Source organism: Chenopodium album, chromosome 18 (genome assembly GCF_948465745.1).
Source record: "Chenopodium album chromosome 18, dcCheAlbu1.1, whole genome shotgun sequence".
NCBI lineage: Eukaryota > Viridiplantae > Streptophyta > Magnoliopsida > Caryophyllales > Amaranthaceae > Chenopodium > Chenopodium album.
The window spans coordinates 10386913-10403484 of record NC_137851.1 but is presented as its reverse complement, the minus strand read 5'-3'; the positions used below and the strand labels follow the sequence as shown (position 1 = coordinate 10403484).

At 32.2% G+C, this 16572-nt stretch overlaps 1 protein-coding gene and 1 long non-coding RNA gene across 2 annotated transcripts; both read left to right on the top strand.

The window, feature by feature from the left end:
- Window positions 1-811: 811 nt before the first annotated feature.
- On the top strand, window positions 812-4639 carry LOC145591454 (uncharacterized). Its single transcript, XM_081647911.1, has 4 exons — window positions 812-902; window positions 1237-1566; window positions 1734-2133; window positions 3355-4639. Exons 2-4 carry the CDS (start codon window positions 1311-1313, stop codon window positions 4445-4447), a joined length of 1749 nt encoding a protein of 582 aa, XP_081504037.1. The 5' UTR covers window positions 812-902; window positions 1237-1310; the 3' UTR covers window positions 4448-4639.
- A 5645-nt stretch (window positions 4640-10284) lies between these two features.
- On the top strand, window positions 10285-15465 carry LOC145593052 (uncharacterized). Its single transcript, XR_014102533.1, has 6 exons — window positions 10285-10334; window positions 11535-11638; window positions 12351-12425; window positions 12729-12843; window positions 13976-14095; window positions 15117-15465. It is a non-coding gene; the product is annotated as an uncharacterized LOC145593052 (long non-coding RNA).
- Window positions 15466-16572: the final 1107 nt, after the last annotated feature.

Here is a 16572-nt window from a genome sequence, read left to right as displayed (position 1 = left end):
AAAATTGAGTGCTTGATGTATCTATATTTTTCACCTTAATAAGGGTCTGTTCTGAATTACTGAATTGAACTGAACTGAACTGTTTATGAGAGAAGGAAATTAAAAACTGAACTAAACTAATTGGAACTGAAGTAAATTGAACTGAAATTAAGTTGAAGAAAACATGCCCTAACTATCTACTTTGAAGATGATTTAACAATATTGTACAGTATATATCAAGAGGTGATTTGTAATACTACAGATATAGATGAATGACACAATAGATTATTAGAATGATCGACTTTTCATATATTAAAGAGTTATCAAATTGATCATTATACACAGTTCAAGGGTAACTTACTACGTATGTAACCTGACCTACTCCATATAAATTAACTGCAATCAATCATACCAAGGAACAACAACACATCCAATCATTGACCCTCATTCAATGCATATACATATAATGGTATGAATGTCTCTAGTTATTTAAATCAATGCTAAGGTACAAGTACAAGGTTATTCAATAGAAGTAGAAAGCAGTAAAATTTAAGAACACACTCACTCACAAAAATGAGACAATTATTATTATTACTATTAACAAGCAAAGACAAATTAACTTGATAGTAGTAATAGTAAGAAAGAAAAGGAACAAAGGATAGGACAGAAAGTGCAACTTCAGAGGAGTGTGACTGTCCCAGTTTTTAGCTTTGGAAGTGTACATTACATAATTAAATTAAATTACTGATTTTATTTTATTTTTTTAAAATTTTTTTAAAATTTTTTTTTTTTTTTGAGTGGTGGACTTTACAAGGGGGGGAATCACCCTTACCTTCTCATCCATATCTCTTTCTCTCTCCTCTCTTCCCTTCTCTCTCTGTCTGTGGTTGCTGTTTTGTCTATCTTTATAAGCATCATCCAAGGTCAGTTTTATTTATTTATTTTTCCCTAATAATAATATCCTCTTTTTGGTTTCTTCTTCTTTGTTTTTAGCATCTTAGCAAGTATCAAAGAATTTTTCTATTTTAATAAACCTCATATCATATAATTTTATTTGATTTCCCACCTCCTTTTAAGATATATTCTTATTCATCAAAATTATTAGTATTATACCTTAATATAAAATCAGATTTTTATTTGATATTTATTATTATTATTAGGGTTTGTTTGTTGTTTTTTTAGATCTCAACTCATCAAATAATTAAACTTCTTGATCAAAATTATTGTTTTCTTACCAAATTTTTTTTATTGTTGTAGATAGAATCACTATGCTTCATTAAGCAAGGTATAGTACAAGTAGAAGTTTATTTATTTATCAAAGAATTTTAAAGATGATGAAAGGGTTGGGTTTAGATGAGAGCATGTCCAATTTGACTTCTACTATATCCGGTGAAACAAGCATTTCCTCAAATGCTAGGAATGATCAATCTTCCTCTACCACCACCACCAACGCCAACAACACCGCCACCAACACCAACACAAACACGAACACGATGCTATACACTCAAGCATCTTCCTCGTCATTCGCCTCGCCTCATCAAGTTCAACCTCCTCCTAAGAAGAAACGAGGCCTCCCCGGTAACCCAGGTTGGTATAGTAATATTCTCGTAACATATCTATATCTGTATCTATATCTACAGTATCGATACTAATAGAGTATATAACCAGTCATGTGACTTTAACCATCAGCTTAAACTTTTGGTTGAGTATGTTTCGCATTATTATGACAACCCAACTTTGATGTCTATTATCAGACCCGGATGCGGAGGTGATAGCACTATCACCAAAGAGTTTACTAGCAACAAACAGGTTTATCTGCGAGATCTGTAACAAAGGATTTCAAAGAGATCAAAATCTTCAACTTCATCGTCGAGGTCATAACCTACCTTGGAAGCTTAAACAAAGGGCTAAAGATCAGGTAATACGGAAAAAAGTGTATGTGTGTCCCGAGCCTAGCTGTGTTCATCACGAGCCGTCGCGAGCACTCGGGGACTTAACCGGAATTAAGAAGCATTTCTGTAGGAAGCATGGTGAGAAGAAGTGGAAATGTGAGAAGTGTTCGAAGAAATACGCAGTTCAATCAGATTGGAAGGCTCATTCCAAGATTTGTGGTACTAGAGAGTATAGATGTGATTGTGGTACCCTTTTCTCTAGGTAAGTTTATTACATATGTAACACATTATATTCATGTTCATATTTTGTTATTAATAGTATGTCGGTATATAGTATGACCTTAATCTAATTTGGGAAATAATCACAAATTCACAATTCAATGATGATAACGTGTTGAAGTTTAATTTTTACTTTTTGTTCTAAGTGTAAGTTTCTAGTTTACATGCATGTATCATCCCTTGACTATATGTATTGATTCAAATGTGTGTAATTATTAAGTTGTAAGTCATCATTAGACGTAATTGCACTTGTTGATCGAAAACTCAATCTAGGATTTATTTTTAGGAGAGGGGGTCAGGCGGGATTTAATAATTAAAAGGAGTTCCAAACGAAATCATCCTTTTTACAGTATCATCGGGGTAATAAATACACTAGTAATAAGCTGGCTTTTGAAGTCATATGCAAATTAGTCACCTTAAATTACTCAATGTAATGCAAGATGACTTGAATGATTGCATGTGAATTTCCCAAAATGGAATTATTATAAGCTAGATTTGTAATATAATCAAACTCTTTTTCTCACATAGACTATCTTTTATACTAAGACTTTTAAACCCAACCATGGGAATCCCACTTTTAATTTTTATAATTATGTCTCACTCATTATTACAATTTGAATAACAAACATATATAAATGATGCATAAAATGTATTGGGATTACCAATTTGTATTCTTTTCTTGTAAAAATAAACAACTTTATTCTTTAAAACCTTGGGATGTCTTTTCATGAGTCAAGCCAATAATAATTATAATGTGCCCGTGAATGTGTGTGTAATGTGTATGTATTCATATGTGTGTGAGAAAGAAAAGAAGGGAAAAGCATACTTGTGGGGTTATGCTATGAAAAAAACTGTTTGAAATTTTTCTAGCTGTTTTTTTCCAACTTACCTCCATCTTAGTTGTACTATTGCCAAACTCATTCACAGTTCATGTGTTTTTTTTTTTTTTTTTTAAACATGAAGATGTTAAGTACTCAGAAAAAAAGGAAAAAAGCCTCACTTTTCGGTTATGTTTTTTAAACGGGGTGTGAGAATTGCGAAATAACCATTAATGAAATGCATCATACTAGTAATGCCATGCTACTACTTTAGCCTGTTGCATTGTGTTGTACTTAATGAACATTTATAATCGTTCTTTTTGTTGGTATGAGTAGTATATTTCGTAATTTTTTATTTATTGTCGATGTTGTTGTGGTGTGTGCAGGAGGGACAGTTTTATAACTCACAGAGCATTTTGTGATGCATTAGCAGAAGAGAGTACAAGAGCCATTAACCCTCTTAGTACACTACCATCATCAGTATCACACCAAAGTGGTGGACTTGCAGGAATTACCACTAACAATTCTTCATCCCACTTTTCTCTTCCACCTCACTTGACTTCTCATCATCAACTCCTTCACTCTCTTCCTCTCAAGAGAGAACAACCTGATCACCACCAACACCAATTCGGCCAACACTCGAATATGATCAATGTTAGGTCGGATATCCCACCGTGGTTAGCTTGTCCTCCTCCTCCGCAACAACAGAATGTTGTTGATGGTGGAGGTGGACAGCTTGATCATCACCCGCATTCGTCTCATTTGTACTCATTCCAACACCACCACCAGCAACAACAACAGCAGCAACAGCAACAGCAACAACAACAGTATGAACAACAAAGTTCAAGTAATAATAATGCAATGGGGTCTACATTGTCGTCTTTTCAAGCCCCGGCCAATCCCCAGATGTCCGCCACCGCCCTCTTACAGAAGGCGGCGGAGATGGGGGTGACCGTAAGTAATCATCAACACCAGCAACAACAACAACAACAGCAACAACAACAACAGCAACAACACGGCGGTCATCAAGTAGTACTAACAAATAGTACTAGTTGTGGACTAACCGTGAACCCAGGGTTCATGGAACAAAATCAAGGCATGCCAACACCCGAGGGGGACGGAGTCGGAGGAGGACAATCCTCCATGCTGCATGATGTAATGATGCTTAGCTCATTTCAATCTTCAGCATCATCAGTAAGTGGCGGTTTTGACTCGTCAAGTTTTGGTGACTTTCATCACCAAGCTATGACCGCGACAAAGTCACAACTTAACAGTGGCGGTGGTGGAGGAGTAGGAGGAGGCAATGGTGGTGGTAATGGGGGCAACGACGGGTTGACAAGAGATTTCCTAGGGTTGAGAACATTTACACATAAAGACTTCCTAAACATGGCAGGGTTAGGACATATGAGCCCAACATCAGCCTCTTTTGAACAACAACATGAGCAACATCAGAATAATCATCAACAAACACCTTGGTAAGGGCATGTTATGGGTAAATGAGTTTAAAAAATTACAATTTCTTTTGTTTTTGTATTTAAAATTTTTGTAATGCATGTTTATAGAAATTAGTGAACAATATTTCTCATCATGTTACAAACTTTGTAATTTGTCACCATGTTTAAGACAAAATAAACTTTTTGAGTAAATTTTTTTCAAATTTTTAATTTTTTATTTCTTGATGGGTATCGGTAGAGTTTATAATGGAATCTTGAACATGAGGGCAACTGATGATAATGCCAATTCATTTCTTCAGTCAGACACCTTTTTTCCCAATCCCGAGAAGTATAGTGTAGCACAGTATGCTTTAGTTTTGATTCCCTTTTTATCAAAATTTTTAACATAAAATAGTTTTTAAAAATAATAAAAAGTCTTAATTTTTAATGGCCTGGAATTCAAAATAATGTTGTTAAACTAGGTCCATTTTAATTGTCATCCATGTTATGATGTTAATATAATGGCATGCACTATATATAGTTAACTAAACAAGTAACAGATGCAAGTCACTTATTGCTTATTAGCTTATTATTGGGATATTGCATTCATCAATCAGTAGTGCATTATCACCATATAATTGGAATATGTAAAAAATACGGTCTATAATACAATTAGTAAGGTTAATTAATAAAATTACAGTGCCCTAAAGTAAATTAAGATCAATAACATATTGTCCTAAAATTTCTATCAAAAATTAATCTGAACAAATGTATGATTAGATTAACTATTCAACCATTGTTCATGGTTAACCGTGTAGTCATATACTACGTATATACAATCTAGTGCAACTCATAGAAATCTCGCTACTATTTTCCATAATACTACTCCCTTCGTCTTTATAAGTTCTTATTATTTTGACTTTTATGTAAGATAATCAATGTTCAAATAAGTGAATGTTTATGAACGAAAGGGGCACTACATATATGTTTTCAATTAATCCGCATGCTATAACAAATTTCGTTGCTTTTGAATATCAATACAATAGTGGGGGTATATATTTGTACTTGTATTTATAATTCCAATGCACATATTAACATATATACATTGTCATTAGTCTCTTCAAATAAAGTACTAAACCCTCTATCTCTATCTATATAAGTACTTTAAGTGGAGTGTTTTGGAGGAAAATTTTCCTCTGAAATCTTTTTAATTAACTTCTTAGTTTATAATGGAAATAATAAATTTATTGTATAATTTTCCAAAAACATGTATGCATTATAGCTCTATATCTTATGAACTAATTAAGGTAGTTATTTTTTTTTTTTCTCTATGAGCAACTCCAATGGTAAGCTAATTGTCAAATATGCTGATCATGCCACATAAGCTTTCAAGCTAATTATGTTTGTAGCTAGTTTGATCCCCAATGGCTAGCTATTAGCTTACTATCTAAATTATCAATTAATTATTTTTATCTTAATTACAAATTGACTTTTAGCATTTTCTTTTTGGCAAGTTTTTTTCAAGCAAATTAGCTTGGCAGACTAAGCTAATTACATATTTTTGCTCCAATGGTCAAGCTAGTAGCTAGGGACTATTTAAAATTGCAAGCAAATCCCTAACTACAACCATTGGAGTTGCTCTAAGCTTTCTAATGATTGAATATGCCAAATTTATTCATATTTATTGTATTGCTCTTCATTATAGACTTTTTGTTAAAAGTACATGCATTTTCTAATTTAAGCTTGATATTTTAAAATAGCAATTGATGATGACTAATTTACACTGACTAAATTGCAATATTTAACTATATGTTTATTTAAAACAGATATAGCTCGGACATTAACCAATACAAAGTATTTATTAATATACTTCATTAACAAAGACCTAAAATATAGTGATATAGCTAGTCTTTTGCCCTAAAATTTTACATATATAGCACGATATGGTGATCATGAAAAGCATAGAGTTGTTTGCCATCTTTTGATCTACTTTGAAGTTTGACCTATATCAAATAGGCAAAAAATATGATTGCCAATTATGTATATTGTTTGTTGGCTAAAAAGTTAGGCATCAAGCCAAAAACAATGCAAAAGTTGGTTAGATTAGTTTTTTAACCTTTGATTGTTGCTTTTGATAAAATATATTTTGATTTATCAATAGAAATAATTTGTATACTAGAGACTATCCGTATATCCAATCAATACTCAATTTATCTCACTAAATATGCATCTTTATAAAATATGTAATGGTAATAGCACTAAAAAGCGTTCATTCTCTTCACTTCAATGAAAAGTTGTAGGTCAAATAAGTTTCAATGTTATACTTTACTCTTGCAAGTTTATTCTCTGACAACAAAGTCTAGCTAAGATGTTTCTAATTAATCTATGCAATGAGTCCTAGTAAGTTCATTCCACACGAGTGAACTTATTAGTATGTAAATAAACCATTTTATTAAAGGGTAATTATATATATAATCATTAGGGATTTAAGGTTGGATATATAAATGATGTTATACATAAGCTAATTTAATAATAATTTAGAAGTGCATAATTAAATCATGTATCAATTGATATGTTTAATTTAACTATCTAATTTACCTTATAAATTCTTGTACATAAAATGTACTCCTAAAATCCTACATACAAAAATCCACCAAAGATTTCATATTTAAAAAAAAAAAAAAAAAAGAAAAGAAAAAGAAAAAAGATTTAGATTTTTTTGAGTAGGTATATGGTAGGACCTCCTACATACTAAAATCCCATTCAAGCTATCTCATAATGTCAGTACAAGTTACATATGTTGGAAGAAGAGGATGGAGAAAGATAATTGAATACTTCCTCCGTTTTTATTTAGTTGTAATACATCCTTTTGACACACATGCTAAGAAAGATATTAGACTAGGTAAACGGATAAATTAATTTACGAAATTTTAACACCTATAAGAAGAAAGGGATAAGTTGCTACGGTTTAAATTTCATACCTTAATTCATTCGTTTACTTAGTTTAATCACCTCATCGATAAGCGTGATAAAAGGTGTATTGCAAGTATAAAAAAACAGAGGAAATATATGTTTTTTTTACACTGTTTAGAGAGCCATAAAGGCGAGGGTGAGAATCAATCTCAATGTCTCATGGAATCGGGAGAAAAGTTCTAACTACTTGAGCTATCTCCCACTCTCAAATAATTGAATATATGTGATTAGTGTAAAAACTAATCAAATATATTATTATACATTTCCTAGAGCTTTAATATATGCATAAAAATCTTGTGTTACTCTTTATTTTACTAACTAATTTTAAAAAATTCATAGAATAGTAGCTAACCAATGTATGTCGATGATGAGCAAGTAGTAGATGTGAAATGATAATTAGTCATTATTGCCAGCAAATGATAGAAAATTAATGTCATCTAGGGATCACCAAAAGAATTAAAATCATAATTACAAAAAGATCGAGTGAACTAAGCTAACAGCCATTACAAGTACTACCACTAGTTGTTTCCTACTATACAAAGGTCAAGTTGTCATTATGCAATTGGCAATTGCAAGCTGTCATCTCACTAGATTGCATTCACTTCAACAAGTAGTAAAGTAGTACTCTAAATAATAATAGTAGTACAAATAATAAACATATTCATCTATTTGAAGTTTGGGGTTATTGTAGATTTGCATTATTTACTTTAACATGGAATAGACTACATAGTCATAGATTTGATCAAGTGTGGATATTGACCTATATGTTGTAGATTCTTTCTTTGGAACCGCCCTTCTATAGTCCTACACTACTATACATTTTCGTCTCTTATTTGTTTGGATGATTGCATTGTGTCGCCTCCGAGATGTTTAGGAGGTGACAAATAGTTCGTTATAATAATCAAGTTCAGATCATATTTAGCAAGTCAATTATTTGTACTTTTCATACGCTTCATTTGTTTAAAAAAAAAAATTGGAAGGCTTTGATTAAAAAAGTGAGAACTTTTTAGTTAAAGTGTTGCAATTGTTATGAAACAGGAAATCTAATTTTTGAAGTAAATACCTTAATATAAAAAGAAGTCAAAATTGTTATCTTCAAACCAGTCCACCAGTCCAAGTTTAGACTAGTTTGATTAGTCTAAGCTGGTTTTGATCCATTTTTGATAGAAATCTGGTCTTGAATTTAAAACTCCAGTGTTTTTTTGGTTTGATCCGATGTGTTCAATCATCCCTATTCGCCTTTTTTAAAAATTGAAAGAGTCATAAGGTCGGATGATGAGAATTGATTCAAATCTCTTGAAATTAAAAGGAAATTTCTAATCATCTAAGCTATCTCTCACTCTAATGAATATTAGATGTAACTAAAGCCGCTTACATGATAAATTAGAATTAAAATGTCACCTAATGCATATTAGATGTAACTACAATATTCTTTTAAATGTAAACTAAAAGTTTTGTTTATAAGCAAGAGACATGTATGATATAAATTAAATGACGACATCTTCAACAGTAAGATTTGGTCGCAAGTTAAGATTTGACGTTGTGGTAAAAGAGATAATTATACTTTGTCTAATCCAAATGGGTCAAGGAGGTCGGACTAATTTTGGGGTTGTAGGATTACATTTATGCTTCTCTTTTTTCTTTCAAAAACAACCTTATCACTATCGGGGACCTCATCTCTATAGTGTACTCCAAATGAATGAAGAATATATATATTATTCAACTAGGAGATGATCGAGGTTACACTTCTACAAGGACTCTCTTATCTTAAAAGTTTTTTTTTTTTTTTTACTCGTATTTCTTTTAATGGAAAAGAAATATCACTAATAATAACCAATACGTCATGATTATCAAAAATTGTAAAATATCCATAACTATTATAAAAATGCAAACTTTCTACTATTCCTTATGAATAGTGTTTTTTGGTGCTATTACATAGGTGCCCCTGAATTCATTGAATTGTCGATTTTGCCCTTGCTTTCTCACCTACTTCCTCACCTTCTTCCCCTCTGTCTTTCCATCTCAGAAGAAAAAAGGTCAGATTTAGGGGAAACAATGAGAGAGAACCTAGAGAGAGAAAACTAAAACTTCAGCAACTCAAGACCACCGATCATCCCTTTCGACGATGGGGCTTCGATTCTTCTCAGAATTTCGATCGTCACATTCATCAGGTCCGATCTCCTTTCTCTTTCTCGATTTTGTTTCAAATTTTTGGGGTTTACTTGTTCGATTGTCGTGGATTTTTGCATATATGTTAATGTTGTTTTCGAATTTTTTGGGTTGAATTTTTGTGGGTGTATTTGTGTGTAGGAAAAAGAAGAATTTCTTGAAAAACCCAGTTCTTTATTTTACAATTTTCGTTGATTCAAGCATGATGATGAACTGGGTATTTCTTTTTTTAGTCAATTTTTTTTTTCTTAACAGAAATTAAAAGTGAATGGAATTGAAATAGAACATAAAAAAAAAAAGAGATTCTTAGTAGTTAGGAAATTGGGGTTTAATTTTAATTTAGTGGTGAATAAGTTAGTAATTTCCCCTAATTTGATTTTAAACAGAAGGAAAGAAAGAGGAATTGACATGGAAGAACAGGGCTTGGAAGGTGGTCAACCTGTAGATCAGTCGAGACATCCATCTGGGATCATCCCTACTCTGCAGTATTCTTGAGGTAAGATCTCTATCCTTTAATTTTTATAATCATCTAATATCAATTTTGACAATCTTTTCACAGTAATCCTTTTTTGTGCTACGTTTCTTCGTTAAGCTTCTTAATTAATTTTCTCAAATTCGATTAATAACTTGAACTATTTTAAAATGAAGGATTGGTGATGAAACCCTCAAGGATTTTCGCCCTTTTGATCTTAAAGGGAAAAAGAGGAAAGAAACTGTGATGAACGGCGCTGGAGGTAATGGTGGTGGGGAAGTCCCTGCCATAAATTTGATGAAACTCAGAAACTTGTAAGGTATTTTCTCTCCTTCAATTTGATGTGGCTGAATAGAAATATGTAAAAATTGCTCATTTCTGGAAGATTAGGCTGTAATTTTTTTCTTGGACTTTTGCTCAACAACTTTAATTTAGATGTTTGTTTTTTAATCATCAAAAATCATTTCTCGATCTAGCATTTCATTGTTAATCGAATTAGAGAAATTGAAGCAGCTCACATGTACTTTTTAAATTGATCAGCTGTATAGATATAAAGTAGGGATATTAGAGGATATGATAAAGCAAATTTCAGTATATTGCTTGATTTTTAGTTTTAAGCTACTAATTACATAACCAAGCTTATTTTTTTACATTTAATTTATTTCATGTGTTTATTGTTTGTATTTCTCATCCATTAGACCAAAATAAATCCTTCTTAAAAAAATATATGGTCAAAGTTAATAAATAAACCATGCAAATGTCAAAATGTTCCCTCCATATATACAAATAATTAAAGAACGGAGGAATTGAAGTATATATATCATTCAGTTAATAATAAAGCATGATACGAGTATTATGATAATTTTTATTTTCATCGCATAAATATGATGTTGATTATGATTCATGATCTTTCAATTTTCTTTTTATTGTGTGGACATAATACAATACCCAAAAAAGACGACTCTACAATTTATTCGTCTGCCACTCTTTTCTAGCTTAGCTTGCATGATGATATAACAATCAGGAGAAAAGAAAAGAGTATAATTAAAAGCACACATCTTATGCATTTTACAGGCAAAAGAGCTACTTTGATTGGAAACTCAAACCAACGACTAGCTAGACACTTATACAAGAAGTTATTGGATGCATGTATAAAAATCTCATACCCTAACGAAATATATCTATGATTTATACGAGAATAAAAGAAACATTCATCTTGTACATATACGTTTATACAATATACATTTGTACGAGATATTATGGGATGAGGAGCTCATAGTGTAAGTAAATATGACTATGATATACAATTATACAGGTAATCCTTAAACCTTATAAAAATGCAAAAAATTTACTGTAGCTTATGAATAGTTCTTGCTGGTGTTATTACAGAGGTGTCCTTGAATTCAAGGAATTGACGGTTTTGCCCCTCTTTGGTCACGTGGCGTTGATTCCAATGCCAGCTGTTGTTGTTGCTTTTCCTTACCAGAGTTGGTTCTGACTTGCTTTTGTGTTGATTTAGCCTTTGCTTTGGTTTGTATCGCTCTTGTTTTGGGAGTTTGCGGTTGGGATGCTCAGGTGTGGGAGTAGGCTGCTTTTGTCCGGCTGCCTGTGCAGGAATGGCTGGTATGTTTTCCTTGTTTAGCTTTTTACCGTTCCTATGATTCGTCGGTTTGGGTTATTGTATTATGTTCTGTTTTAGGTTTGGTTTTTTGTTTCTGAATTAGGAGGTTATAGTCGGTGATGTATGGTTTTTGGTTAGGACTGCCTTACTTGGGCTCTACTCTAGTGTCCTTTTCCTGAAAAATTAAAAAATAATAGTTTTAGGAGACTAAGGGATGACTTCGTTGTGCTTGCATTTGCCGTGGGCTATATATAGCCTGAGGGGTGGGTTTGTTTTTGGATGTGGTGGTTTATTTGTGCTCAATTACAAATTCTCTTTGCCTTTGATCTATCTGAGTTGCCTGTGCATAGGTATTCTTTTGAGAGGTGGTTTCATTACATTTTGGTTTCTTTATGGTCTCGCAGATGTAATTTGGACTACAAATTTTGAATCTCTGACAAATAGGACTTTTAATTTATGAAATTATTATTAATAAATTGAGACAGTTTACCCGTAATTTGATCTAGATTGTTTGTGTGGGTGATAGCTATTTTGCCTCTGCTTTGATTATGGCGTATAGATTCCAAGAGCTTATTGATTATTTGTTCTAGATTGATCTGTTGCATATTAGCTGTATGGTTTGTCGAATTGTATTTTAAGAGAACAGCTTCTATTTCCACTGCTTTTGGAGTTTATTTGTCCCCGGTCTAAATTTGTGCTTTTCCCGGGTTACAGGCTTGCTGATTGCATTGCTTGTGGGTCTGCTATTGCAGAGTTGCTTGTTCTGTTGGGGTTAGGAGATCTGTTAAGGTATCTCTTTTGTTTCTGGCATGTGCTTTTTTTGGTATATATATACTTCTTACCAGGCTTTATGCGTTCATGATGTCGCTTAGCTATCTGGAATTGTGTTCCTATATGTGTTTTTACTATTATTGTTTGGTGCATTTAGCAGCTTGTGCAGTGTAGAGTGATTCTTTATAGCTTAGCTTTTTTAAAGTTGCTAGATTAAATTATTTCTTAAATTTGGTGCATTGTATCATAACTTCCTTTAATATCATAACTTCCTTATCTATCTATATAATTTTTTTTTTCTCCTTCGTATTACAAGTTCAGGTAATGGTAATTTGTGCGTGAAAAATAACTTCCTCAGCTTCAATGGACGGAAAAATAATCAGTTCTGCCCCCATTTACGGCTCCCTTCCCAACAACAAAGGCCTCCTCCGAGCAGGTACTCAAAAACAGTAATTGGTACTATTCACAAGCTATTGGTGCCATTTACATAGATACCCAAAATCAGTAATTGGTACTTGCTTTATCTGTTTATTTGTTTAAAGAATTTTTTGGTTAATTATGGGTTATTGATTAAGGAATTATGGGTTATGTATTAAGGAATTATGGATTAATTGTGCTAAAATTTTGTTAATGGCATTGGCAGAGTTGAATTTAATTTGAGTATGGAAGCAATTGATTAACACTTATCCAGCATAAATTATTTGCTTAGGAATTATTTTGTAAGTATTACATTTTTTTTTTTTTTTGTGTATTTCTCAGTGTTGGTTTCTAGCTATGCTTAGGAATTATTTTTATTTCAAGTATAGTTGTACTGTTCTAATTGCATGCTATTATAATAATTTTAAAAACATATACATGTTTAATTTTTCAAGGCTTATTATATATGATTTCTATTTAGAGTTGATGCAATTGAGTTAGTCTTAGTATTGAACCTTAATTTTATGAGCTTGGAGAATTTCTGCTCTATTTAGCTTCTGTACAAGTATCATGATGATTGTTGTTGTGAGTGACTATAGCGGGTAGCTGTTGTTTAACGTTGTTGCCGCTGTTATTCTGGTGCTGTGCTGTTACTGCTGTTCTGTTCGTCCAAAAATCATCGACCTAAAGTTGTTTTTAGCTCATAGTCCCTTCATCAATGTTTTAGATCTTGAAAATTTATTCAATCTAGGCTCAAGAATTTATCGATTTAGAGTTGTGTGCTAGGAGTTATGCCTTCTGGAATTTACTGTGGTCTGCTACCATGGTTCTATCGCAACGGGCTGTTATTGCTCATTTGATGCCTGTGTGGTGGTGTTGTGTTGAGTTGGTTGGGGTGCTAAAATGAATGCTTGGGCTTCTCCTATTTATTTTGTCTTTCCTTCTTCCATTTATTTACACATTAGTTATAAAGTTAAAATGTGGCCAATTTTGATTAATGACTATTTGTTCAATTGGTTTTCGATTATTTTAGGGTTTATTTGATCGTTTTGTTTCTGGTTTTTGGTTTTCGTATTTTGGGTTGAATTTGAGTGACTTATCGTTCTTTTGGGTTGAATTGTCTGATTCATAGTTGAATTGTTGATCTCTAGGACAATTCTCTCTCTCCTTTCTCTTCTGAGGTTTCTCCAACCCTCCACTGAAGCAACTCCTGGACTTTCCACTCCATTGAAGAAGCTTGAGAGGTTATTTGATGATTCTCTGATCTCCAGGTTTGATTCTCTTTTCTTTCACTCTCGTGTTCTAATTGTTTGAATAAAGCCAAAAAATCAAAACTTTATCATATAGAAAACTTATAATCATTAATAATAATGGAAAAGAAAAGAAGTAAATTTAAAGGGTTGTTTAGTGAACTAAGCTGGTTTTTGCAAAAAACTTTGGTTAAACCATTTCTTCTTTTGATTATGTCTACGTTGATTTCCACGCTCCTTAGTGTGGTCACTGCAAGCGTCTCTCTCCTGAGGTATCCCACTTCATTTTTTGGATTGAATTGAATGATTATAAGTTTTCTATATGATAAAGTTTTGATTTTTGGTTAAATTGAATGATTAAAAGTTTATTAGGTGATAAAGTTTTGATTTTTTTATTATATTATATGCTTTTTGGGTGATAAAGTTTTGAACTTTTGATTTTTATGCTTCTTGGATTATAAACTACTTTTGATCATAATTGTTTTCTTGGATGATAAAGTTTTGATCTTTTTGATTTGGCTTTGCAACTATTCTGGGTTGTCTTTGGTCTTCCCTGTAATGTTGAGCCTTCACTACCAGAAGCGTGTGATAGGTTTGAGCCTTTTTCTCTTATCTGCTTACCTCATTATAAGTTCAGTGTTCTACATTGGTAAGTTTTGAGTTGCTACTTGTTGGTACATAATTGGCATGCTTTGTCACTTTAGAAAGAGTAATTACCAGTGAATGTCAACATGTAAACTGATGATCCTGAAATTTCTTTTGCTAAAGTAAAGGTCTTTATATTGGCTTCTAATCCATGGATGATGATGTTTAGGAATCTAGGGCATCCCTCCCTTTCTACACATACCCCTCCACCACCACCACCAGTCCACCACGGTAAAATAAGTCTTGATAATGTAACCATTTGAAGTGACTTTTCAAATATTGGTACAACTCGATCTATTGGCATACACTAGAAATCAAAGTTTCTCTGATCAAAATGAAAAGTAAGTAATGTCTGATCTTTTTCCATGCTTACTATCTCTTTTTTTGTTTACAACAGGCTTTGTCTTGCTTTCATGGGTAGAACATGGAGGCTGGTTCATTCATTGGGAACTCTTATCTTTAATGTCAGTCTGCATTATTTCATCTCATCAGTCATCATATTGTAGATGCTGATAGTTGGCAAAAAGCTTATGAGTGTATCTCTTGCAGTTATTAAGATACTATATTATGACTGTTGTTATGCTCTTAAACTAAGCTAAAATTTTGTAGAGTTGGTGGATTTGCACTTGCAAGTTAATGCCAAGTACATTAAGATTAAGACTTTGTTGTTGACCTTTGAACTATGCGTCTATATGTTTTCCATTTCTATACAACTATACAAGTATATATGAAATATATATTTGTAATCTTTGACCTGTATTTTTATCCGGGACAAAGGTCCTGACCATGGAACATGAATATGATTTTCAGTACCTGGTGGACTGCTGGTAGATGTATAAACACTATGAAGTGCTAAACTTCTTTATTGTGTACTTTGTCTCTGAAGAGCTTAGTAATTTTTTATTGAACAATCGAGGACAAAATTTATACTTTTTTTGTTGCTGCTGGTTCAGGTTTTGTACTTCATTATCAGTCATTTTTTACTTGATCTCGGGTTTTGCATATTTTATTGTTGTCCTGTTTTAATCATTTCAGGACGAGCTTAGGCAACTATGCTTTTATGCTATTTTGTTTCTTCCATTAAAGAGCATGGTGTACAGAGATAACAAGAAGAAAGTAGCTTTTAGATTTCTGACCCATCCCCCCCCCCCCACCCAAAAAAAGAGAAGTATAAAAACACACACTTTTGCACACCCCAGTCATAGCATCTAATTTTTTATATTTTATGTATTTATATTTATTTATTTACTACCTCTGTTTCTTATTACTCGCAACAAATGAGTATTATTTGTGAGATATAAAATATTCATTTGTTGCAAGTAATAAGAAACGGAGGAGGTCCTAGATTATCCACCAATTGAAAGGTCCTCTGGTACTCAAAGAAAAGCTATACATGAGGGGTATCAAGAACAAGTTTTTTTGCAAGAAACAGAGTTCACTAAACAGCCCTTTAAATGTACTGTATCAGTTACAAACTCTAACAATTATAATTTTCAATAGAAGAACCACTCGAAAATTTTCTACTTTAAATAGTCTAACAAACATGTATACAATTCTTTTATATATTTTACATTTAATCCATTTTACATAACTTTAACCTCTAATATTGCATTTCCTTATTACTAATCCTTATTATCACAATTATTTTAAAATAAAGCTCTTCGATATTATTTAGGTACTCAATAAACCATATTATGTTCTGAAATAATATCTAAAGCAATAGTATACTTTTTTAAAAATCATTAAATTCTAACAAATTCCTTGTTACAACCACGAATATTACAATAACCGAACACAACTACGAATTTTACTTATCTTACAAGCTTTATCACTACCCCTTCTAACAACTTATA